Genomic DNA, 26,722 nt, shown 5'->3' with positions numbered 1-26,722 from the left:
AAAATGATGATTATATTTAGGGATGTCCCGTTACAACTCTTTCACTTCTGACACGATACCGATATTGCAACTTTGAGTATTGGTCAATACCGATATCGAGCCGATACAATATCAGCACGACTCACACATACTTTTATTACTTATTTTGTAGTGTGGAATGTTAGAAAAGGGTTGTTTATTAAAAAAAAAAAACAGAGCCATTTATTATAAACCTATGGATTACATTTAATTAACATTTTAGAATAAGAATATTCTATGATTGAATGAAATAAATAAAATAAATAAAACAGAAGATGTTGAAAAAATAAATCCAAGAAAACAATATTTATTATATCGGAGGTTTTAGATGCAGTCCGAAAAAATTAGAACATGAAATGAAAATACAAGGGTCAGTCTAGGTCCCACACCAGGGGGCAGATGACCAGAAATGATAAAAAAATTTAGAAATAAATCTATTCTGGAGGCACTCAATTAGTGTTTTTCAACCTTAGGGTCGTGACCCCATGTGGGATTGCCTGGAATTTAAAATGGGATCAATCAATGGAAATGTCTAGTAATTGATAAATAATAAAAATTACTGATTAAAAAAATTATTATTTAAATTCAAAACAACACACAGTCTTAACTGTACTTGATACTTTCTCAATTATAAGTGTATTTTAAACAAAATGCGCTACAAATATATCTGAGCTGGCGCCACTTATGATTAATCCCTTTCTCTTATTTCCGAATCCAAGTACCCTCCCCCCCTTTGTCCGACTGCATCGTTTTGCTCAGAATACTATGAAAAAACAATTATAGAACGTAATGATTGAATGAATGAGTTATGACATTTTGAAATAATTCGATTTTGTAAATAAATGGAATGAAACAGTATTTAGCAGTGGTTCATAAACGTTTTTGGATTGTGACACCATTTTTGAAAATTTCGGGCGGCCCCAAAGACGCTTTTTTCTTCTAGAATTAGTTATTGATCATGTTTGTTTTACTGTGTTATAAATACAGAGGGACCACCATCATTATGTTCTGTAGTTGGTTTTTCATAGTATTCTGAGCAAAATGTTGTAGTCAGACAAAAGGGGTATACAGATTCAGAAATAAGAATAGTTTGAGAACCACTGGTTTAAAGCTGTGTTTCTCAAATGGGGTACGTGGTACACAATGACACTACAGGGGGGAAAACAGGGGTCCGTCTTGGTCCCGAACCAGGTGGGAGATGACAGTAAGTGATAAAAACTATAGAAATAAATCTATTCATGAGACACTTATATTGTTTAATTCCACTTATTTGCAAACAGATTCTTTAAAATGTGTGTTATCACTCATTCATTCCATCATCATGCTCTATAGTTGTTTTTTCAAGGTATTCTGAGCAAAATGCAGTAATCAGACAAAAGGGGTACCTGGAGTAAGAAAGAAGAGAAAAGTGGTATTTGATCCAAAAAACAGTTTGAGAACCCCTGGGTTACATCAGGGGTCACCAACAATCAGAATGATCACATGCACAACGTGAGGTTCTCTCAAGCTTGTTCTAACAAGAACGCTATAGTCACCATTAGTGCCGTCTGAAATCTGATTTACAAGCTCACAAAGATAAATACAGGTGACAGACGGAGTCGGTGCTTTTTCAGAGTTTTTGTATTAAATTAACCATGTTTAGATGTTTATTTTCACTGAAATATTGTGATAAATGTGTCACAGATTGGATTTTGTGGTTAAATGCTGCAGACTTGGCGTGTTGTTCATGATAGAATATATATATATTTTTTTTTAAACGCAAAGTTAAATACTTACAAACATGTTACATACTTTACAATAAGTTTTATAGTTAGTGAGCTAGTAAAATAGGAATGTGATGATTTCAAATTGAATGTTTCGGAATCGGTCGTTGAAAAATGAAACAATTGCATAATTTTAGAGAAATTATTTGTCGCATGTTGAAACTGAAGGATTTCCCACGTCGCACAGCTTAGAACCAAGCTGCAGCTATGTAGCAAGTATGAGCTCTGTCTGTCCCTGAAAAGCAGAGATACAGTATGTGAGGCACAGACAGACACACAGACACACAGAGATCCCTTGCTTTAATAGAGAGAGGTGACGTCCTCACTCTTTATTAGTGTTTTTAAATCCATCCTTAAAATTAGGCAGTAAAACAGAGGCTTAAATAAATATGTGGAATAAATAAATAAATAAATACTATAAAGCTAAAACATAAAAGATAAAAAAGCTTTTGAAAGCTTTTGAAAGCAGTGAAACAATATAAATAAATACAAATAAAGTTAAATATATATGCACAGCTATACACATTTATAGTATATTAATGCCTAAAGACAAATATATGCATTCCATAGATATCAATATATCTAAATCACTTGTAAGCATAACATTTTTATGTTATTTTGTTCTAGATTTACAGATCTTTTTGCTATTTCTAATCTACTGAATCCATTACAGATGCAGATTTATTTTATTTATTAATTTTGGAAATATAAAATCTATGAAATACACATTACATTGCATACAGAGTACATTACAATGTATTTTAACTGCATAAATCTTAATCAAATATTTATTCAGTTGACATTACAGATTTTAAATTTGAAGATAACATCACATTACAGATTAGTTTTTTTTTGGTTTTTTTGTTGGTTTTTTGTAGTTTATATTTAATTCCACCCTGTCTGGCTTCCAAACATGTCATTTCTCAACACAATGATTTATTAGCTCCAGTACTTGTATTAGATCACACTTGTATTACACTTTTTTTGAGATGCAAGCCCAACCTTCGCCAAAAAAAAAAAAGATATTTGCTTGATTTTATTTCTGCAAATATGTTTTTCCATTTTTTCATTTCTTTTTAACACAAGTGTTGATTTTATTGCAAAGGATTCATTTGTTCACACTTTGTTATCAGACAATCAAAGACTTAAAGACTAGACTAACGACAAATAAGGACTCCTAGTGATTGCGTTGGGACTGATTCTGTGATAGCTGTGACTTTTAGCAGTGACATTATCTGTCTCACGGTATTTTATATTGTAATAATTACATTATGATTTTTTTTCTCACTTGAAGCAAACATCACAAGTTAGAGTGAGCTGTGGACTGGGAGAGATTGAACAAAACCTGTAGATCTGAGACCACCTACTGCACAGGCTTTTTGTCTGGTCGCTCATTATTTTTCATTTTAAATATTTCTCCTCTCACCCTCCCCACACCTTTCTTTCCCCCTCCTCTTTATTATTCCTACCTCTGACTCAGTTTTTCCATACAGAGAGATACTTTGGCGTTCCTGCTTATGGAAGCAGTGGAACATACCAGAACGCGCCCCCCCCACCTATCATCCTACACCTAATTCGTTTTATCCTGTTCAATATTACTGTGAAAATGGTTATTGTTGGTTATTGTTTTATTTTATTAGTGATGACAGCATTTGTTTATAATAGCCCTGCTGCACGAGCTGTTTGATCATTATTCGTTTTTTCACTTATCTTTTGTACATGCATTAGTGAATGAAGCATTTGCATCAGACATGGGTAGCTGGCAACCCGGGGGCCCTTGGTCAAATGTTTTGCTGCCCCCAAAGCAAATGTACAAAAGGAATCCAAAAACATACAAAACCATGACAAATGTACACAAATTGACTCCAAAAATATAAAACGACAACACAGACCCTTTGTTCTTGTCTGCATTAATGCTCAGATTTCCAAATGCTGACATGAATGTTGATAATGTGGCCCTCAGATCAAACAATCACATTTTTGTGGCCACTGCTGTGATTAAAATTGCCCATCTCTCATTTACAGAATAATTTCCTGAATCTTCAAATACAGCAACTTAATTGCATCTTTCTTGAATACGTTTTTAACATTAGGTTATCATTGTCTTATGGGCCGGCCTTCTAGCTAGGCAACCCAGGCGGCCCCCTGCTCGGGGGGCACCAATTTGCACCTCCCCCCAAAAATAAAACAAATAATAATAAAATAAATAATAATAATAAAGATTTATAATACATTTGAAACAAACCCTTTACAATCACTGTACATTTTTTCTCTTAATTAAATATTTATATTAGAAATCTTTAACCATACCTGCTGATCTTCTGCCCATATGCTATTTTATTGAATTTTTTTTAACCTCCCTCATTTCATTGCCTTTTTTGCATATGTAGCTATTCTTGTTCTATTCTATATAATTCTATTGCGTTGTTTGCACATTGTGTTCTTAGGTTTGTAGATTGTTGTCAGTTACTGACTAGTAAAACCAAACAGGAAAGTCGAAATTTCCTTTCCTTGCACTGAAGCTTTTACATTTTATTTTAACTTTTGATTGCACCGTTTTGCATTGCTTTTGGATTTTGCACCATTGTTGTTGTTGTTCCCTCAGGACATTTACACTATACCTGTAGAAGTTATATTGTATTTTAGTGTATTGTTCTAATTTTTAATATAGGTTGTATTTTTTTTCAATGGGCCGTTGTGTATTTTTTTTTTGTCCACTCTAGACAAAAAGCATCGAATGACCTAAAGCCGGCCCTAATTGTCTTATTATTATACAAGATGCAGAAAAACATGCCAGAAGACTTACTGTTCACTTAAAGGGGAGGTATAATTAAAAAAAAAATCACTTAAAAATGGGTTTGCTACAGTGATATACATTCCAAAGTTGAAAAAGTTATGTTTTCTCCCTCCCTTGTCATTCTACATTTTGTAAAAAGTCAGCTCCAAACAGGCGAGTTGGATATTTCTCGCGTTATGATGTCATAACATGGAAACTCCTCCTCCTGTCAATCCTGGCTCCTCCTCCCCATAAGAATGTGAGCTCCTCCCTCTCAGACTAGCTCACAGCTAAAACTAACATGGCTGATATTATACAGTTAATATCTTTACGTTCAGTATTTCACAAATCCAGTTTATAGATAAACTGAATTGCAGCAATCAGTTTCACTTTTAGCAGCCGTTATACCACCTTGTATTGTTTTTATGGGACGATCTGACTTGTTTGTGACCCAGTGCGACACAGCAGTTGGACAAAACAATAGACTATTGTCTTAAATGGACTATTTCTGTGGTCAGAAGAGGTGAGGAGGAGAACGCTGCTTCGGCTGTGACAAACACACACGCTGAAGCAGCCCTCTCATGCATATGCATGAAGGCTAAAAAAAACAGCCTGTTTTTAGGAGTGATCAGAAAGTGACTTTTCAGAGGGCTAAAACTCTGGAAAACGGGCAAGTTTGGGAAAATAAACCGCAAACACAATGTCTTTGGAGATGGGTGAAAAATAGCAAAATACTGGACCTTTAAAGATGCATTTAGTGTTTGAAAGCACATTTTTATAACCTCAGTAAGGTCTGCAGCCATGCACAAAGGAATAGATATGACAGTTTAAGCCCATCTGGTCCATCTTTTTTTTCTTCCTCTGTCCAGTCACTCTGCTGAGAGTTATAATACCAAAGTAAAACCTGCCTGACCCCAGAGGAGATGTTTGGGGGTACAATGGAGCTCGTAGACTTTACGGTCCTATAAGTCTTTCTCTGCTTTTCTTGGAAGTCCAAACTTTCCCATTAAAGAAAGTGTGTGAGAAACGCGCGTCTACCTGTGTGTTCACATGTGTGCTTTATCTGTGTGTCTGCCTGACAGCTGTAAAACGTTTGTGTGCGCACATGTGTGTGTGTGTGTGCGTGTGTGCGTGTGCGTGTGTGTGAAACCATTCAAACCTTTCCCATAGGGTTCATTCATCACTTTGCTTGCTGTATTGAAGGTGAGGGGAGACTTGGAGTCAGGCGTGTAATTTCCCTTCTGAGAGTTTGTGGAAAATATTTTATTAGAAGTGAGGAATTTTAAAGATATTGTTCTAAAAATAGGGTCCACCATTCATTTCCTTTTTAACTGCTGTGCACCAAAGCTTGGGCCATAAATCAAAAGTCCAAACTATGCTTCATTTTTTTCAGCAATGCTGGGACTCCTCCCTCTATCTGTTACATCAGTCAAGTAATGCGTTGTAATAGACATTCAAATATACTAAAAATGTTATTTGTAATTTAATGGCTTATATTTTTTTGTGGAGTCGTGTAATTTGCTTTTAGCAGACTCAAACATAGTTTAGAACACTAAGTTTCTAAACTTGTATCATTGATGGGAGATGGAATAATAGATAAAGTGTCCTTTGACTGGGTTCCGCTCAGCTGCGGCATTTTCTCGAGGTTCCATTGTGTGTAGTTTTCCATTGGAAGTCAGTAAGACTCAAAAAGTCATGCTTGCAACCCTTAACTCCACTTTCCACCCCATGCGCACTGCACATCATCCTGCGAACGAGGCTAGTCGGTGTCTGGTGTACGCTCGCTGCCTCTATTTCCACTGCCTACATTCCCCCTCCATCTCACTGAGAAGCTTCAGCATTTTCCTCACGACTGCACCCCCCCCCTTTATACTCCCCTGTACAGTATGCCAACAAGCAGCTTCATTGGTCATGGTTACATTATTTTTTTTATTCACAATCAATTATTCTTAATTAAATTATTCCGAATTAAAGTTTCTGCTTTGTGTTTACATGGAAATTGTAATTCCGAATTGAGGTTTACATGGAAAACAGGTTTATTTGGTTTTGGTTTTCCGCTTTAGGAGGCTTTGGAAGGGATCTTTCTATCGGAAAAAACACAAAACAAACCTTAACATTGAAAACCACAAAATATTGTAGATTTGCAGCTTGACAATAACATAGTGTTTCACTATCTTCCGCTGACGATGAGAAGGGAGAAGGGAGGCAGCAGCCAATCAAAGGCAACGGTTAATGCAACGGATGCTCTGCCTCCATTTTACAGGATTTTGAGTGGAAAGAATAACTTTATGATGATCCCTACGTCATTAGTGAAGTTCTTTGGTCTGGAGCAAGGCGTCATGTCCCCTGATGAAGCCTGTTTCATTTACCGATGTCCGTGTGTGCATGTGACTGTCCACATGTTGATGCTTCCGTCCATCCACTCTTTTCATTATATCCATTTCTTCTAAGGCTCTTATTAAATAAATAGTCTCGGCTCGACTCCCGCTTCCTTCATGCGGCCATCTTGGATTATGTTGTCACGCGACACGACAAGCATGTGCAGAAGGATCGGAATTCATTTAAAGCGTAATCAAATGTTTGAGGAACTAAGTGTTTACAAGGTCAGATTAAAGAGGATTTTACTTTTATTCTGAATTAAAGGAGAATTAAAGCTCCCCTGTAAATGTGGTCATTGTGGGCTTGTTGTATTAGAAACTCATGTTGTCATTCACTCCTTGCACCATTAAGTATTTATTACCATCACACGGTTAGCTGCTAAACTAAATGGATACAGAGTATTGTTTCCAAGGGAAAAATTAAGGTGTGCCATCCTGTAAGAAGCAATCGGCTGGTGATTTAATACCTTATGAGGCAGCTGAGTTGTTACCACTATCTCTTTGACATTATCCGTTGCAAACACGTGAGAATCACCCTGACGTTAAAGCTTCTTCCGTGCTTCTCTGAAACTATTAATCGCATTACGAACTTCTGCACGTCACCAGTCTGTCGGAGAACAGTAGGTCTTTACAAATCAGGAAAACTAAATCTAATCTAAAGCGGATTGTGCAGCAACTCAAAACAACGGTCTCAGGTCGGAGTCTGTGTGGAAAGCTTTGAAGGATACTGGCACAAAATTTGCTGACCTTAGATGGGATACACCCTTAGCCAAAGCAGGAAGAGAAGGTAGTTAAAGGGGAGAGGGAGATGGTGAGAGGCAGGTTGGGGGAGGTCAGCGCAGAGGGTGGAGGTAATGTGAGAGGGACAAGGCATTCCTCGCAGGGCACCTACATCTGCAGAGACAATTTTCTGCCATGTATAATCTTATTATCATTTCACTCCAACAGGCGTGCAGAGGTGTAAAGAGTACTGATATATTCTACTCAAGTAGAAGTACTGTTACTTTTTAAAAATTGTACTCACGTACAAGTAAGTCATACATAAAATACTCAAGTACAAGTAAAAAGTAGTTTAATTAAAAAGTACTCAAAGTAAATGTAGTTCCTTTCACCCCCCCATGTTTATTTTTTGTAATAAAACGTACCACGGTTGCCTTGCATACAGTAAACACATCATGTATAAACTTAAAAAGGAAGAGACCAAATCTTTCACAATTGGAACTTCATTTATTTTCCACAAACCATCTGTACAGAATAAAACGTTTGTCAAAATGTAGATTTCTTTTAAAAATGCAATAACACCAATAACAGAAGCTTTGTCGTCATGGGTTACATAGTGCTTGTAGAATCTTCTGGCCTTGTTGATTGTTTTCTGGTCATTTCATTTTTTGTAGTTTGACAATTTCCATTGATCATTTTTTAAACCAAAAATAATTTACTCAGTGACGGTGGAGTGTAGAAATGTAACTTATTACTTAATTTAAAATGTACAAATACTGATTAATAAATATAATCAAAAAAGTACAAGTACCCTTAAAGGCAACTCAATTACAGTAATGTGAGTACTTCTAATCTGTCCTCTGCACACAGTAGATTAGAAAACACAAGGAACCCTCCGATCACATTACTATACTCATTTTGTGTCTTATTTTGATTCAGGATGCAGGAGAGTTTTCCATTTTCTGAAACTAATGCAAACCTATATAAGCAAACCTCGACTGGACTTTCCCTGTCACCTGACTCTTTTATTACACGCAACATTCCTTCATTGAAGTTGTCAGTATTCCCAGGGTAAAGCCATCCGGCCACAAACTGCTGAAGCTCATTCTCAGGAGTGTTTTTCTTACATGAGTGCAGCAATATCAGCTGACAAAGCCTTCCTCCTCCTCCACTCTTCCTCCATCAGTCATACTCATCCTGGTCTCAGTAACACTTGCGCACTATGTCATATCAGTGGAATCTCTGATGAACGATCTCACACTCTCTCACTCTTCATATTGAGGCCCTCTGCGAGCGTTTGAAGTGCTTGCAAACCACGTGACACACCTTCAAACTTTATCTCAACAAGACACAACCCTTTTTTTCCCCCTTTTATTCATGAAATGTTGTGCATCCTCCCGTGTCTGTTTCCATTCATGCAGGTGTCGCAGTGCTCATATCTCCGGATATCCCTCTGCAGCTTGGAGTGGACAGCAGACAACAGTTCTGCCTGCAGTCACTACCTAGTATGGAGCGTCTTCCTCTGCAGTACACGGTGTGTGTGGCCCACAATGTCAAAGCTGCTCACGAGGAAGCGGTGCGACAACTCTCCGAGCACAGCAGGCAGCTGCCAAACATGAAAGCTCTGTGGTTAGTCTGTCCCCAACTTTTATTATCGTCATAATACCAGTCAATAATGTCCGTCAGAGAGATATGAGTGAACCCTGTGTGTGTGTGTGTGTGTGTGTGTGTGTGTGTGTGTGTGTGTGTGTGTGTGTGTGTGTGTGTGTGTGCGTGTGTGTGTGTGTGTGTGTGTGTGTGTCTTCATAGGCTTCCATTCTGGAAGCTGCTTTCCAATGTGGATTCAGGGCCGAAGGTGGAGAGGGAGCTGAGGACCTTCTCTAATCGTCTGAGGAGACACCAGCTCGGAGAGGGAGTGATCAGCCTCAATGAACATTCCACCACCCTCCTCTCTGATATGGTACACTATTTCCCTGCGAACCTGCACTCTCTTTATTTAAGTATAACATTACCAAGATCAAGCTTTTATTTTGGTAAATGCCAAGAGTGCCACGCTTCTGAGTTGTGGATGAGGAGGACCCAAGCGCAGAGAGAGAATCAGGCAGCAGGCAGGTGTATCGTCAGGGCCGGCCCTAGCCTTTCTGGTGCCCTGGGCGAAATTACTTAATGCCCAACCTATTTTAAAATGTAGAATAATACACTATAATACAATACAACATCTACTGGTATATGCAAATGTCTCAAGGCAACAATAACAAAATGGTTCAAAATCCAAAAGCAATGAAAAACAATGCAATCAAAAGTTAAAATAAGATATAAATGTTCCAGTAAAAGGAAATTGTCTACTTTTCTGTTTGGTTTTACTAGTCAGTAACAAAAATCTTAAAATTAAAGAACACAATGTGCAAACAATACAATAATTATATAGAATAGAACAATAATTAAAATAAAATAAATATAAATATGGGCAGGAGATTAGCAGGTATAGTTACAGATTTGTAATATAGATACTCAAGAGAAAACATGTACAGTGATTTTAAAGGGTGTGTTTAGCGTTTATTATACCTTTTCAAATTAATATTGAAAAAATATATGAATAAAAATAAATAATGGCGCCCTCGGCAGCCACCTGTGTTGCCTGTCGGGAAGGCCGGCCCTGCGTGTCGTTAGTAGAACCAGTCTGTTTTAATGATCAAAAAACAAACAAAACCCATATCCAGAAAGGCACCAGAGGGGTATGAGGGAAACTCTGAGTATCCCATTCCTAAACGCGAGGTATGTTCTTCTCTGAGTATGTTACCATGGCAACATTGTCCGTTAACTAAACCTGGTCGTTGGCAGGTTTTATCAAAGAAACCCTGTGTTTCTACCTGGCTCCGCCCACCTGAACACCGTTTCTGAACACTTTAATGAACCTTAACACTTTTCTCTGAAACATATTAGTAACATCACACACCACAGACGTGCTCACATCATTACTAATGTTGTGTTGCTTTACGTTTTTTTTTTGTGTGCAAACGGTAGTTTTCTTTCTAACATTGTGGATACAGAGCATTAAGTGAAACACACTGAGAGGTTGATCTGCATTAAAACATCTACTGATGTCTGTAGTAAAGTTCACTGAATACAAACCTGTGGATAATATAAAGGAGGAGATGATAATTTAAATAAATCCACTTTTAAAGCTCGATTGTTGTTTTATATTGTTATACAGTTAAATCTGTACATCACGCATTTTTGAAGGTATGATGGCATAGTGAATTGTGACGCTGGTATTGGATTCTCGACCCGCTTCAGTGTTTTTTTATGCCATTTTTTAGGAAGTTGAGATGACTCTGGGGACAATATTACATTAAAAATCAATATAATTGATTTGATATCAAGCAGCATTTACTGTCTTTATATCCAGTGTAACAGGAGGGCTCTCTATGCAGCTGACACGTCTCCTCAGACACATTTTGTTCATATTATTCCTCGCTCGTCACATCACTGAAGAGATAAAGTGATGAAGCGACCAAAAAGTGTGACTAATTACGGGTGATTTAAACCACTATAGTCACTGAAGACTGAACGCACCTTTAGAACAGGCTCATATTCATCAAACACCGGCTTATTTCACCCATCAGGGTGAATAAATCACTCTCTTCCGTATGGTTGCCATGGCAGTTTGAGTATTCTCTTGGCTTTTTATCGCACACGTAAGTAACTCAAGGTTTACACACTCAGGGTTGATTGACCCACTTCATACCAGCTGTAATGGAATCCGATACCCAGAGTTTCCCATCCCGGGGTATGTTGACCCAGAGTTTATGGATAGACTCAGAGTTTGTTAACCCTCCTTTATGGAACACCCCTCAGGGGGCATGAGAAAACCAAGGAACAGGAGACAAAAATACAGACGCACACAAGGGTAACATTGACGATGAACCAGCGATCTTTCTGTGTCCAAACACTCAGCTAAATAGTGAGGGAGGCTTGATTGGGAACGTGCCACACCTGAGTGTAAAACATGAGGGAGCTAATTACTCACAACGCAAACACACTGACATCACTGGGAGGTGGAGACACAAACAGGATTACCTGGGAACACAAAGACTAGAGTTAACACATGAAACTAGAACTATAGTTAAAATTAAACCAAAAGAGTACGACAAGGGCTACAGACAACAAAACTAACAACCTGACAAAGCGTGGTTTTGTTCGATCGGTCCATTATCAGCAAAAAAAACTAAAAAGACATGATATCCATTTGATATCCTTTGGATTTATTGAGGTTACTTTTCGAGGTCTTCTAATTTATATACTGTATTTATTCATTTTTTTCTTAATTTTTCAATTGTAGAATATTCTTTTACTTAAAGATAGGGTAGGCAATTTTCTCCAGATACATTTTTTAAGTTTTTGGTTGAAATGTTCTTGATGTCCTGACAGAGAATAAGATCTTATGTGGTCTGAAAAAGGAACTAAGTAAATCTATCATCTGTAGCAGCTGTAAACCTGTAATAACTTTGACCAATGAAAAAAAAGACGGTTCGTATTTTTTTAACCTATCACATCTTCCTGTCTCCCTGCTCGTTCTCGGCCCCTCACGTGCACGAGCCCACACTGAAAGCGCGTCACCAGTGACAGACTTAAAACTGAGTTTTTAGTCCCGTATTTTAACATATACAATGAGAAAGTTTAGTGTTTACTTACAGCTGAATGAGACGACAAAGTTCCTACACAATACAAGCGATGAGCACTGGCGCTCGTACATGTGAGTGAGACGGAGCACAGAGGGGAGGGGCGAGGGGGGTTGAGGAGGAGCCGTCGGGGAAGCTACATTCAAAATCATGCAACCCTACCTTTAAATTTAAAATGTTTGTAAATTGGTTAATAATAACGGTTCAGTTTTTCCTCATATCTGCTGTCACTAACTATTGTGCCCTGTGTGAGTAATATCACTCGATAAAGCCTTTTCTAACATTTCACACTACATGATAAGTAATAAAAGTAGCCTACGCATGAGTCCAGCTGATATCGTATCGTATCGATAGTGGTAGTGTCCAACACTCGACTGTAATTTGCCAGGTTCGGGCCCACTGGGCCAGATATGCACCAGAATATTTTTTCTATCTGATGTGTGGGCTTTGTTTTTGCTAAATTGTATGAAGAAAGTTCTTGCTAACATCAAGTCCGCCGCTTTGTTTGGTGACTGGAACTGAGGAGGGCTTATCTTCTTAGAAAATATACAAAATGTAGTAATCTATTTTTCAATCCCACAAATATGTCACCTCGAGACGTCATCCAAGGGGTTTGTTCCAGGGTTATGTAACCTGATCTGTGCATGTTAATCCCATAGGATAATTGTATATGTCAAACCATTCTGACTGAGGTTGCGATGTCAGACTTAAAAGTTGCCAATCCATTGTGTGCGTTCTGTAAATCTCCCTTTATCTCATTGTCAGGACCATGACTACCTCAACAGCAGGAAAAAGGGAGTGTCCAAGAGACTGACCAGGGACCTCCCACTTGTCAAGCTTCTTAACATTTCCATTACCCTGTCCCCTTTCCTGGGGGTGGACACCACCCAGTTCCACACCTCACTCCTAGACGGCACTGAGGCTTACTGGCTCAGTCTCCCCTCGGCCTCCCGGGGACAACTGGTGAGTCCTGACGAGTACATTATTTATGTATAGCCTTTTCTTTAAACTAACGTACTGTATATAGGACAGGGACTCCTTACAAAGGTCGACATGTGCAGATGATTCTGAAAACAATTACAACATAGTAACTCCACTTTTCATTCTAGATATTATATGTATATAATACAAGACACAAAATGTTATCAGGCGACTTCACACCAGTATGAACAGAAGACATGGAGTCTTTTATCTATTTTGCAGGAAGTTCATCAACAGGAGTTTCTAGCAAAATATCCCACAGTTATGTTTCATTTATTTCTTTGATCTCCATCCTATGGCTTACAGACCATCAGCGGTCCCGAGACCCCACTTTAAGAACCACTGCTTTTAAAAAAAAGAGTGCCACAGTTGAAGATTTAACATCTGTTTATGCTGTTTTAGCATACACAAATGCTTATTATAATACTGTTTAAAAAAGCAGTTTTGCTTTTCTTTACAGGATGTGGTCGGATTTGTTCATTCATGGAAAACCTATTTTAGAACATGTGCAAGTCTATAAAAACTGATTTCCTGTACTTTCAAGAATGTTTTAGTCCATTAAAAAGTAAACCAGACACAGACATATTTTTTACACAGATCCTTTCCATTTTTACTGAGTGTCTCCATTTCTAAGTCTCGCTTTGATAAAGAACAGAACTGATTACTTGATCACTCCAAATTCAATCTAGTGATTAAAGCAACTAGAGGCGATACTGTAATTGTAAACCATGATTTCTTGTGTTTCTTCATTTGGCAAAAAAGACAGTGATTTGCTTGACACCATTTGTGTTATAGTTTATTCCCTGGATTCCCCGTGGTATCACCTCACTCTGCGAGACAATCAATTTTGACCAGATTTGGATCTCTCCATGTAAACTCTAAAATAAACATCTGCCATTGTTTTGCTGCAACTGTCCGGCTGTGTTCGAAATGTGACACTCTGTACTATACACTACAAACTCAATGAGTATATGAATATATATATATACTGTCTACTATGTACTATAAGTATGATTAGGATGATGAGCATTCCCACTCAAGTATGCTTACAAATTTCCCAAGATGCATTTGGAACCTACAACAACAAAAACCCGAAGTACACTGAGGCTAAATATCTCCGTTGATTCTCCACCTTTGAAAGTTCTGAAAGCATTTTAAGTGAGAAAGTGACCAATTAGAAAATCAACATACGGTCATTTGATCCAAAAAATTTGCGTAAACACAGAGATTTTTGGAGACCCGTCATTATGCTACTGACAAAACTTCTGTTCATCTAGAAAACAAGAGCCCTGTTTACAAAAGCGCTTAAACTGATGTAAGAAGAGAAAATATGCTTTTTTTTTTTTTTTTTTTTTTTTTTGCTCGCAATGCATCTTGGGGCAGTTGAGTATGACTAGTGTGCCCACCATGCATACTTCAAAAAGGTCCCGATTTAGTGTACATCAGGGTATTTCTCTTGTACTCAAACTTTCCATACTATCTAATATGAACGTACTAATTAATTACTCATTTTGACATCAGACTTAGGATGGGTAGTACGTTAGTATGACATTTTGAACAGAGCCTAAGTCTAGGCAGAGTTTTTCGGGCAAACACAAGAAACCACAGTAAGAATGAAGTAAAAACACTTTTATGGATCCATCTATAGAACTTCATATCCCACAATGCAATGCACAAATCTTTAACAACAATGTAAATAGTGTTTACAGTGGAGATCAAAACAAACTTTCAACCTTTTTTTGAGCAAATGATATTTATTGATTTCTGAGGCCTACACTATGTCTCTATTTGATTTTAACTGTAATTCATTCTCTTCCTACAGATCCCAGTGATGAGTCAATGGCGAGGAAAGTTTTGTGTTAAGCTGAACATTACAAACCCTGGGGCTGTGAGCTGGTTCCTGGATAGAGTCGGGTTCTTACAGGCTCACATAGGAATGGAGTACATCATGCTGGAGGGGGGTGAAGGCAATGTGTTTGAGGAGCAGGCCCTGCGGCCCCCACAGGCTCTGGATGGGGACAAATACATCAGCTTGTTGGCGCACCTGGCCACTAGGATGGGAGACTCCACTATTATGACATCAGGGACACGGTAGCACCACTAAAACTTTGTTACATTTCTTTCTGTTTCTTTCTTTAAGCTTGTGTTTATATTTTCATCACATTATGTTTGCCTCTCTTTGACCACAGGTCAAACCACATGCCACTGTTTGTCAGAATGACCCCCATGCAGTCAGACTGGAGCACGATGGGCTTGAAGGGCATCATTCCGTTGCTGCTCCATCACACTCTGCTCGGATACAACTTCCTCATTCCTGATGCAGTAGGTAATACCAGCTCTAATATTTGCTGTAGGAATAATATGAGTTTATGTTCCTAAAAGGTGACAGGTTCATATTTAGCTTCAAGATTCCTCTGATTTTCCAATTGTTGATTACTATCACTTTATGGTTCAAGGAATTTATTCATAGTTGTACACCTTTGTACAGGCGATGAGGCTATTTTTCTATATCTACTGCAAAATGTTCACACAAATATTTCTAATGTTCCTAAACACATTTATAGAATAGAATAAACCTTTATAAATCCCCAGAGGGGAAATTAACATTTACAGCAACACAGTATAAGAGCAGAGAGTAAGAACAAAAATAAATTCTAACATAGGATAATAGAGAAAAATGTAGAACATACATAAATTAGAAAAACAACAATTGTCCTGACAATTGAGGAAAAAATAATATACTGTGGGTATGGAAAGTATTGAGACCCCTTTACATTTTTCACTCTTTGTTTCATTGTAGCCATTTGCTAAAATCAAAAAAGTTCATTTTATTTCTCATTAATGTACACTCAGCACCTCATCTTGGCAGAAAAACCAGAAATTTGGGGATCCTTGCAGATCATGTCCAGTTCTGTCAGGTTGGATGGTGAACATTGGTGGACAGCTATTTTCAGGTCTCTCCAGAGATGCTCAAAGTTTAGGTCAGTGCTCTGGCTGGGCCAGTCAAGAATGATCACAGAGTTGTTGAAAAGCCACTTCTTTGTTATTTTAGCTGTCTGCTTATGGCCACTGTCTTGTTGGAAGGTGAACCTTCGGCCCAGTCTGAGGTCCCGGGCACTCTGGAAGAGGTTTTCTTCCAGGATATCTCTGTACTTGGCCGCATTCATCTTTCCTTTAATTGCAACCAGTCGTCCTGTCCCTGCAGCTGAAAAACACCCCCATAGCATGATGCTGCCACCACCATGTTTTACTGTTGGGATTGTATTGGGCAGGTGATGAGCAGTGCCTGGTTTTCTCCACACATACCACTTAGAATTAATGCCAAAAAGTTCAATCTTGGTCTCATCAGACCAAAGAATCTTATTTCTCATAGTCTGGGAGTCCTTCATGTGTTTTTTGGCAAACTCTATGCAGGCTTTCATATGTCTTGCACTGAGGAGAGGCTTCCGTCAGGCCACTCTGCCACAAAGCCCCAACTGGTGGACGGCTGCAGTGATAGTTGACTTTGTGGAACTTTCTCCCATCTCCCTACTGCATCTCTGGAGCTCAGCCACAGTGATCTTTGGGTTCTTCTTAACCTCTCTCACCAAGGCTCTTCTCCCACGAGTGCTCAGTTTGGCAGGACGGCCAAGTCTAGGATGAGTACTGGTCGTCCCAAACTTCTTCCATTTAAGGATCATGGAGGCCACTGTGCTCTTAAGAACCTTGAGAGCTGCGGAATTTCTTTTGTGACCATGGCCAGATCAGTGCCTTGCCACAATTCTGCCTCTTGGCTCCTTGGGCAGTTCATTCACCCTCATGATTCTCATTTGCGCTGACATGCACTGTGAGGTGTAGGTCTTCTATAGACAGGTGTGCGCCTTTCCTAATCAAGTCCAATTAGTTCAATTAAACACAGCTGGACTCCAATGTAGGAGCAGAACCATCTCAAGGAGGATCAGAAGAAATGGACAGCATGTAAGTTAAATATGAGTGTCACAGCAAAGGGTCTGAATACTTATGACCATGTGATATTTCATTTTTTTTTTTTAATTTGCAAAAAATTCTACATTTCTGTTTTTTTCTGTCAAGATGGGATGCTGAGTGTACATTAATGAGAAATAATATGAACTTTTTTGATTTTAGCAAATGGCTGCAATGAAACAAAGAATGAAAAATTTAAAGGGGTCTGAATACTTTCCGTACCCACTGTATATATATATATATATATACATATGTATGTATATATACGTATGTATGGATGTATATATACATACATACATACATACATAATACATTTACTACATCTAATACATCTACTAACTTGTCTTCTTTTTTTGGCTTTTATTATCTTAAATCAATGGTTCCCAACCAGGTTAAGCATTTTTCAATTGAATTTTCAACATTATAGGACAAATCTTTAAAAATAGTTAAAGTTTAAAATCTAAAATGGCTAATACATCAGAAATAGATGATTAAATGGCTTAACTAAGAGGTTAATGAAGGACCAGAAACAGGAAAGGGTTTAGACGAACTGGCTGACACAAATAAACACTGCATATCATGAATGAAGTTGGACAAAAAGGATACGGTTAGGAATCACTCTCCTAGATTTGCATTTGATTTGTAGATTTGTAATTTGCATAGATTTGTAACTTGCATTTACAAAACAGCACTGATAAACATCAATCAGATCAAAAATGCAACATCCAAAAATCATGTGACAAATGCTTTTTAATAAATACAATTAACATTTAGTCATTTAAGCATTTAATTACTGTAATACTTAAAGAGTTTGCATATTTCAAAGTGTGCAAACAATGCTCATTATGAGCTAATAGACATCTCCTGTTTGAATGGCCTCACACTGTTTGTTTTTGTATGAATTGTAATGGATGGCCAAGCAATTACACTTTGGGCGTATGTTACAAAGCTAGATTACCTCTTATCGCGCTAACTTCCAGGATTTAATCAGCGTGTGCTGGACTACGAAGCTGGCTAATGTCTCACGGAGCTAAAGCACCATGGTAACTTAGGCTGAACGACTAGCCTGGTCGGGAGCAGGTTTTACTCTGGCTAGGATCCTAGCGAGGGCTAAAGTCCCGCCTCCTGACCAATCAGTTCTCTTACAAAGCGAGCTGTCCAATAAAAGGTGATGTGTGAACATGTTACTGTGTAGATCTGATCTGACGCTGACAGGAGAGATAATATTTAGACATCGACGCAATCTTTTCATTTACCGATGACATCATTTAGGAAAGATATAGATTTATATCTGATGGACTGATCTATAGTCAGCTGATGAAGCCTGTGTCTTTGTATGCGTGGATGGGTGAAGTCATTAATTCATTCATTCATTTATTAATAAGCTATAGTGAGACTGACAGACTGTGAAACAATGTGCTCTCATCCCAGTGTGTGTGTGATAAATAGGTTTACTTGAATAGATAAACATGTGTGCTGTAATAAATTGAAACTGAGCGCTGTCCGTTTATCATCTAATGTATTAATATCATAAATAATCTCATGCTTTTACACATTATCAGTGTCAACAGCTTCTTTCATTCCTGCCTTTTCTGTAACAACAGTGTTGTTTTTGGTCTGAATTATGGATTTTAATTATTCATCATTTTAAACTTAAGCCACACCTGGTCTGGACCAAGTTATGAAGTGGATCAGATCTGAGCGAGTATAAAAGCTCCGCCTCCTGGTGTGCTGCACTAACACTGCTGCTCTTCGCTGTCATCATGGATTTAAATGAATTATATTTGTTTAAGATCATAAGCTGTTCCTCCATTGTAAAGACGCTCGCTCTGCCAGGTTCTCCATTGATTGGTCAGACGCTGCAGTCTCCACCCCTTTTATGTGAACATACCGAGGCTGAAAACACTTGGCTTAAATTAGCGTGTTGTGATCAACCGTCATAAGACAGCTTCTCTCTGACAGGGAATGTTTGGTTAGTTGAAGCCCGCTAACGGAGATTAATCCAGGATATAATTATCTAGATTAGTAGCACAGGCCCTTAGAGTTGCTTCACATCTTAAGTTGCCAAATCTGAACAACAAAAAGTTGTATCTCATTGTATTTAGATGTAGTTTTCTAAATGATTAAAAACACTTTCATAAAGGTGAAAAAGCTGGGATTCTTTTTGTTTTAAGGTCTCAAAATGTAATTGTTAAACAAATAGTAGGCTAAACATGGAACCGTTATTTTTTTTCCCAGATTTGTAACCAACACGTTTCACATGTTCTATATTTAAAAAGCCAATCCACTTCCAATGATATTTTTCACACTATACTTAAATTCATTATTAATCATTACAATCCTGATTACCTGTTTTTAAATGGAAATTAGTGTTGCCTGCCTCAGTTTTGTGTTGAATTTTGCTCTCACTGTTTCTTTATTTGTTGTGTTATTGGTCATTTCTTCATACCTGCTTATCCATTCCAGGGTCATGGAGGATTCTTTAGCTTTATGTGGCTCTTCATAATCCCTTACAGTTGAACACAATGATAATGCAACACAATGTGATGTTGATATGACAGTATTTAGGGAATGTTTCGCTCGGGACGATGGTTGTTCCTGTCTTGTCTACTCACAGGTGTAAGTGTTTAGATAAATTAGATTCATTTTCCACAGGTGTTTCTTTGCCCGTTGCCCTCATGGCTGTTCAGTGACTGTGTTTATCCTCCCATTCAGAATTCAGTTTATGTCTTTAATGTAGTTTCCAACAAGTTTATACTTTTGTTTGCTGTGTTTCCAGAGTGGGTTTTTGTTTTCTGATGACTTTTGGTTTTCTGTATTTTGACTGTGACCTTTTGTCTAATAAAACCTTCCGGACTGTCTGCAAACTTTTCCTAAACGTTTTCCCTCAGCTCTCCAAATTACATTATGTAGATATTTAGTGGTAACTTTGCAAGCCATTGACCTGCTTACACAAAGGCATACTCACACTTAACTATGCATATATATAAAAATATACTGTGTCTCTATCTACGGTAACTTGTGCAATATTTCAGATTTGTTCGAGACATTTTTACATTACTTTGTTTAGATCATGTGCGTCAAACTTAAGGCCTGGGATCCAGTTACAGGCCTTTATAGTAATGCATTGGATTTTTTTTTATAGCGCTTTTCATAAACACTCAAAGCACTTTACATTAATGTGCATTATTCTTTCACTCCACACTTAGTGGTGGTAAGCTACTATTGTAGCCAAAGCTGCCCTGGGGCAGACTGACAGAAGCGAGGCTGCCATAGTGCACCATCAGTCCCTCCGACCACCACCAACACTCACTATCACACCACATTCACACGAGGCAATGTACATTTTTTTGTTTTATTTTGAATGAAATGGCAAAAACTCCTAAAAAACTTTTTTCACTTTGTCATTATGACGTATTGCGAGTAGATTGATGAGAAATATTAAGAACTTGATTCATCTTGGAATGATGATAATGCTTTAACATTACAAAATGTAGAAAAACTGAAGGGGGTTGAAGACTTTCCAAATGCACTGTAAGACATTTTGGTTACGCTTTACTTGTACTTTACTTAAGTTTTATACATAAGGCTGACATTAAGTGTCGTTCACTAAATTATGACACCTTTGGCACTATGTTGGCATTTTTTGGTTAGGTGGAAGGATCAAATGGGGTTAGTTAAGGTTATGATTAGGGTTAGGGTTACGAAGGGTTAGGGTTAGGGTAACGAACGACACTTAATGACAGCCTTCATGACACCTTGTTTATGTTAATGACAGATGTCAACGTAATGTCAGCCTTATGTATAAAACTTCAAGTACAGTGTTACCTACAGTTTCATTGTCCATTGTAAAATAACGTCTGCCTTCCCTTTGTCCTTTACTTGCAGGTGGCTCTCTCTCTGGAGAACTGGTAACAGATGAGGAATTGTTCATCCGTTGGCTAGAGATCATCACCTTCCTCCCTGTTATTAGCTTCCATACACCACCCTGGGTCTGCGGAGAGGACCAGGTATGCTAACCATGACCATCCACATACATAACAGCTAACTGATGGGCAAGATTTAAAGTAGTTTCCTCTATATTATATAAAGGTGAAACAAAGCTGGATAGGAATTCCCCATTACTTCGCCTATTCAGTTGTTGGATTATTGTTTAGGTATTACAGAGGTGAGTTCAACTGAAGTGGGGGTGATGTTCTAAAAGGAACATTATGTCTAAAAAACACACAGATTAAGTTAATTGACCCACCCTCGTCTCAGCTTAGAGGGTCTGTGTCAAGATGATTCCCATCATTGCTTTTGCATAGGAGCTCCAGCAGACTCGTGACCTGATCTAAGAAAACTGACCCAGCAGCAGGAGAGGCAGGACTGAGTCCTTTCTCTCTCCATTGGATATCAGGAATGTTGCATTCACCCAGCACGGCAGGAAAACAAGGCCCGTAGTCTCTAGAGAGAGGTATTGATACCTTTGACAATATAGTACCAGAGCTCAGGTTTCTGAACAAAAAAAAACAACTCTTGATGTTTCTCTTAAGAAGTCAAGCCTCTTTTCATTCACCTGTGGTTGAGAGTCCATCTGTTCTGAATTACTATCCCCAGTCTAGATTTATGGCACACTCTCATTCTAGAAAGGCTACATCAGCAGGAATGATAATGAATTTGAGTCTTGGAAAAATACTTCATTATGGCCATTACGATTTCCATGAGTAATTGACAAGTGTGACAGATTAGGATTAGGAGTGATCAACTGCTTTTTCTTTCTCACCAGGAAACGACATGGCTGCATAAAAAATGTATCAGTTATGATTTGCGTTGCGTGACAAAAGATGAAAATAGGCCTTTTGGATAAGTAGACGTTGACAGCACCAAGGTTTTCCATTTGGTCTCCTGCATGACCTTCCTTTTTTAGAGCCTGGTGAAGGGAGACTAAGGAGTTAGCCGAGCACTACACACAACAATCTGCTCTTTTACAAGCCCGTGACTGTAGTCTGAATGTGGTACACCTTTGTTTCCAGGATGTGTGAGACTTCAGTCAGTCACAGACAGGTCACAGCAGTGTCTGCGATGGAAATTGAATAGCAATGAAACCTCAAACCCGCACACATGCCTGGTTTCTCAATTAGTGAACGATCCCCTCCGCGTCAGGCATCGATTCAAGTCCTTTCCAGTGAACGTTCCCGATCCCGGCTCATAAAAATTATTCTTTATGGAAGTGGAAGAGTTATTTTTTGTTGTGGACTCACAGGAGGATGTGAGCCCTTTAGGAATGCTGCAGGCCACAGGCGGACAGAAGAAAAACTTTGAGTGTAGATAACAGAACATAGATGTCAACATTGACAAAAGTCCCAATTTGATAATAATTAAAAAAGTGTCAGGCAGTGTTTTAGTCATAGTTCTCTTCAACAACACTTTGTCCTAACAAAAACTAGCACCAAATTGGAAAATAAAAAAGCGGTGTTTTTGAAAAGCTGTGCGTGCTGCTCACAAGTGTGCGTCTGTGTGTGTATGTGTGTGTGCACACGCCGGAAATAAAGGTTTGCTTTCTGTTTGACTTTTGAAGTCGATAAAACATATGAACAACATAAAAGTTTTCAGCTAATTTTTCATTGTAACAATGGCTACATTCACACTGCAGGTCTTAATGCTCAATTTTGATATTTTTGAAAAATCGTTCATATTCACACATTAAATGCGTCTATCAGTTTGGAGTATGATGGTACGATGTGCGTACGCAAGCACACACTGTGTTAACAAAAATGTGTTCCTTCCACGGTCTGCTTTTCGCCATGTCCTTCACCGCGGTTTGACTTGTCAGCAGATCAAAGTCAGCTTCCTGAAAAAAAGAGTTGTCTGAATAAATGAAACCTTAACATATTATTCAAAAAGGTCTTGCTGTATTTCTTACTGTTCACATAAACATGAAAAAATCAGATACATGTGACACGTGTGCAAAACAAAATCTGAATTGACCTGCAGTGTGAACATAGCCTAAGTCAGTCGCTCTCAAACTTTTTAAGGCTTGAATACCCCCCTTCCTTTTATTTCTGAATCCAAGTACCCCCTTTGTCTGAGTACAACATTTTACTCAGAATACTGTGAAAAAACAACTATAATATAAGCACAATGATGGAATGAATGAGTGATTATGCACATTTTAAAGAATCTCATTTTGTAAATAAGTGAAATGAAACTGTACTTAGTGCCTCCTGAATAGATTTATTTCTATAGTTTTTAACACTTCTGGTCATCTCCCACCTGGTGTGGGACCAAGACTGTTCATGTTCTAATCAAGATCATTTTATCGTTTGTGTGTTTTTGGTGTCATTTTGTGGAACTTGTTGTTCATCTGTTCTTTTTATTATTCAGTATATTTTATGTAGTGCCATCTGGGCCGATACAACTTTTTCACTTCCGATATGATACCGATATGGCAGCCTCGCATATCTGCTGATGCCAATATTGATCCGATACAATATCAGCATGAATCATACATACTTTTATTACTTATTTTGTAGTGTGGAATGTTAGAATAGGCTTGATCAAGTGATGTTACTCAAACAGAGAACAATAGTCAGCAACAGTTGTTTACTTTGTTGGAGTGTGAACCACAGTCACTTATGGATCGAAGTGCTGGAGCGGAACAATTTTATCGTTAACCTTATATTGATGATTTTAGATGCAGTCCGATAAAATCCAATATTTTTTTTCGGACCGATATCCGGTGTCAATATCGGATCGGGACACCTTCATCACGTACCCCCATTTGTGAAACACTCGCCTAAGTAATATGGGCTTGAACACACTACTGCCTGAAGTTAAAGCTAAAACCATTGTTTGTTTAGCTAACACACAGTGAGTTAAAGCTTTCACACAAAGAGAGCTAAACTTGTTTAGGAACCTTAATAAGCTTTCTTCCATCGTCAATACTCTAATGGTCAATCTGCACTGGTGGCTCACAGGTGCTGAATCTGACTCGGACCTACATATCAAAGCATCAGCAGGAAGTGGTGCCTCTGATAGAACAGTTTGCAGAGGAATGGCAGGTGACAGGAAACCCCATCTACCGACCAATGTGGTGGCTCAGTCCCAACGACCCCATGACCTTCACCATCGATGACCAGTTTCTCATTGGAGATGAGGTGACTCCATGAAATTCTGACCTAATGGGGATTGGGTTTCTTAAGTCATCACTGATACACTTGGCATCGGATAGCGTATAAATCCAACACTGAGTGTAACCTGATGTCCAGCTAATTAGACATCTGAATGTGTTTTACCAAACTAATCCATACGTGTACTTCCAGGTTCTGGTGGCACCAGTGGTGGAGAAGGGGGCAGTGCACAGAGATATTTATTTACCAGATGGAGGTTTTCAGTGGCAGGACAGCCAGAATGGGCAGGTGTTCGACGGCGGGACGTTTCTTCAGGATTACCCTGTGCCGCTGGAGCGCGTGGCAGTTTTCTTACGAAGGAGCTGAGTCACATGACTTTCCCTGTTACTGTGTTCAATTTAATTCTTAAAAACAACAAAAATTGTGCTGTTGTCAACTTGCACTTTTCCACTAAAGACCATTGATCCTGTTTCAAGCCTTGGACTTGAAAACATAAGTAGATTAATTTTTATTTTTTTGTTTGTTTTTTCTACTTGCACTTTAAAGTTCAAACCTATTTGTAAGGTTTTTCCTTTGTGAAACACGATTTTTCTTCTGTTTTTTTGTTTTTATTGTAATCAATGGTACCTCTTGGCTGATTTATTAACTGACTTTTTTTGCGCAGTTTTGACTTTTTTTTTTCTTTTTTTTTTTACTGGCTCTGGAAAAAAAAATGTGTGTTTACATACTGCATTTCTACAGTCTTTAAAATGTTTAGTTGCTGCTGGTTCTCTTGACAAGGAGCAACAAGGCAAGTTCCTTGTTTGCTTAGAACAATCTCTCAAGAAGACCAAATGAAGATAATAGGAAAGGAAAAGGTTGATAAAGGCTTTCGAAGGCAATGCTTAGCACGAACAAAGTAGATCACAGACACCACGGTAGTGTCATGTTCACTCATTAGGAAGGATTTTACTTGAACTTCAAATCAAACACCAATTACACTCTCCGGTTTGATAAAATCTTTCTGTCGACATATCTAAATGTCCTTTAGTACTGTAAGTATGATTATTAGAGCAGCCTCTAGGGTTACCGCACTGATAGCAGTTAGCAAGTGGCTAATCAATACAGTTAATTTGGCATATTTTGTGGATAAAATATCAGAGAAACTGCCCTCAATGGGTTGAAACCTGGCTGTTACAATCAAATTTTGCTATTGGCTGAGAATGGTGGTTTGTGATGCTTTGGTGGCTTCTTATGTCACGAACCACCACTGTTGGCCCCGCCCCCACCTTTAAAAATTATCACCTGTGGACTTTGCAATTTGTGGCGAGTTGGTTGGAGGGAGATAATTGTGAATAGTGAGTAGGTAGTTAGCATAGCATAGAACCATCTATGCACAGTATAGACTGGGCGTGTCTTAGCTGCTCCAGGAGCCCCGCCCATAATTAAGGCAAAACCTCAGGGTTTAGTTACTTTTTAATAAACTATTCACTAATAGGAATCCAATGGTGATCATTTTATATCATTTGAGGTATAACAGTTAATGTTTCACATAGTCAAATTGTGGGTTATTTTGTTTACCCTTACACACAATGATTCAGTAACATGATGGTATAGACTAGTCAGTGGTAAACAGGCTTAACTTATATTGCACTTTGTACCACAAGTAGTCTCAAAGCGCTCTACACTGATGGTTGCATTAGCAGTGTGCTAGGCCAGGACAGAGAAAGCTGCCTCCACAATAAAACTAACTGTGAAAGTTGCTCCCGTGATTCACACAATGGTTGAGAATCAGGTTGATAAATTGTGTTGAGTGTGGCAACATTTGGTTTGTTTTTTTGGGCTGCTAGGACGTTTACCCACTGGACAGTTACTCACCCCAAAAGTCAAAAAAAGGGACATTTGCCCACAAATTGTTCAAACTAAAGCATTATATTGTACAAACTAAACCAATATATTATCCAAACTAAACCAATATATTATCCAAACTAAACCAATATATTATACAAACTAAACCATTATATTATACAAACTAAACCATTATATTGTACAAACTAAACAAATATATTATACAAACTAAACCAATATATTGTACAAACTAAACCATTATATTGTACAAACTAAACAAATATATTATACAAACTAAACCAATATATTGTACAAACTAAACCAATATATTGTACAAACTAAACCAATATGTTGTACAAACTAAACCAATATATTATCCAAACTAAACCAATATATTATCCAAACTAAACCAATATATTATACAAACTAAACCATTATATTATACAAACTAAACCATTATATTGTACAAACTAAACAAATATATTATACAAACTAAACAAAT

The 26,722-nt window shown here is 38.0% G+C and overlaps 1 protein-coding gene across 2 annotated transcripts in view; it reads left to right on the top strand.

The window, feature by feature from the left end:
• The window catches only part of LOC114465302 (SITS-binding protein), a 38,686-nt gene extending 13,695 nt beyond the window's left edge, over positions 1–24,991 (top strand). For both annotated transcript variants that reach the window (XM_028450227.1, XM_028450228.1), the window contains 8 exons: positions 9,077–9,284; positions 9,465–9,615; positions 13,103–13,300; positions 15,141–15,409; positions 15,508–15,644; positions 21,170–21,291; positions 24,241–24,420; positions 24,586–24,991. In XM_028450227.1, coding sequence (XP_028306028.1) covers positions 9,077–9,284; positions 9,465–9,615; positions 13,103–13,300; positions 15,141–15,409; positions 15,508–15,644; positions 21,170–21,291; positions 24,241–24,420; positions 24,586–24,759 — 1,439 coding nt within the window. In that variant the 3' untranslated portion in view covers positions 24,760–24,991. The remainder of the gene's footprint in view (positions 1–9,076; positions 9,285–9,464; positions 9,616–13,102; positions 13,301–15,140; positions 15,410–15,507; positions 15,645–21,169; positions 21,292–24,240; positions 24,421–24,585) is intronic.
• The last annotated feature ends 1,731 nt before the right edge of the window (positions 24,992–26,722 follow it).

The sequence above is a fragment of the Gouania willdenowi genome, chromosome 6 (genome assembly GCF_900634775.1).
Source record: "Gouania willdenowi chromosome 6, fGouWil2.1, whole genome shotgun sequence".
NCBI lineage: Eukaryota > Metazoa > Chordata > Actinopteri > Blenniiformes > Gobiesocidae > Gouania > Gouania willdenowi.
Note: the sequence above shows the minus strand (reverse complement) of the source record. Positions and strands in the feature narration are given on the sequence as shown.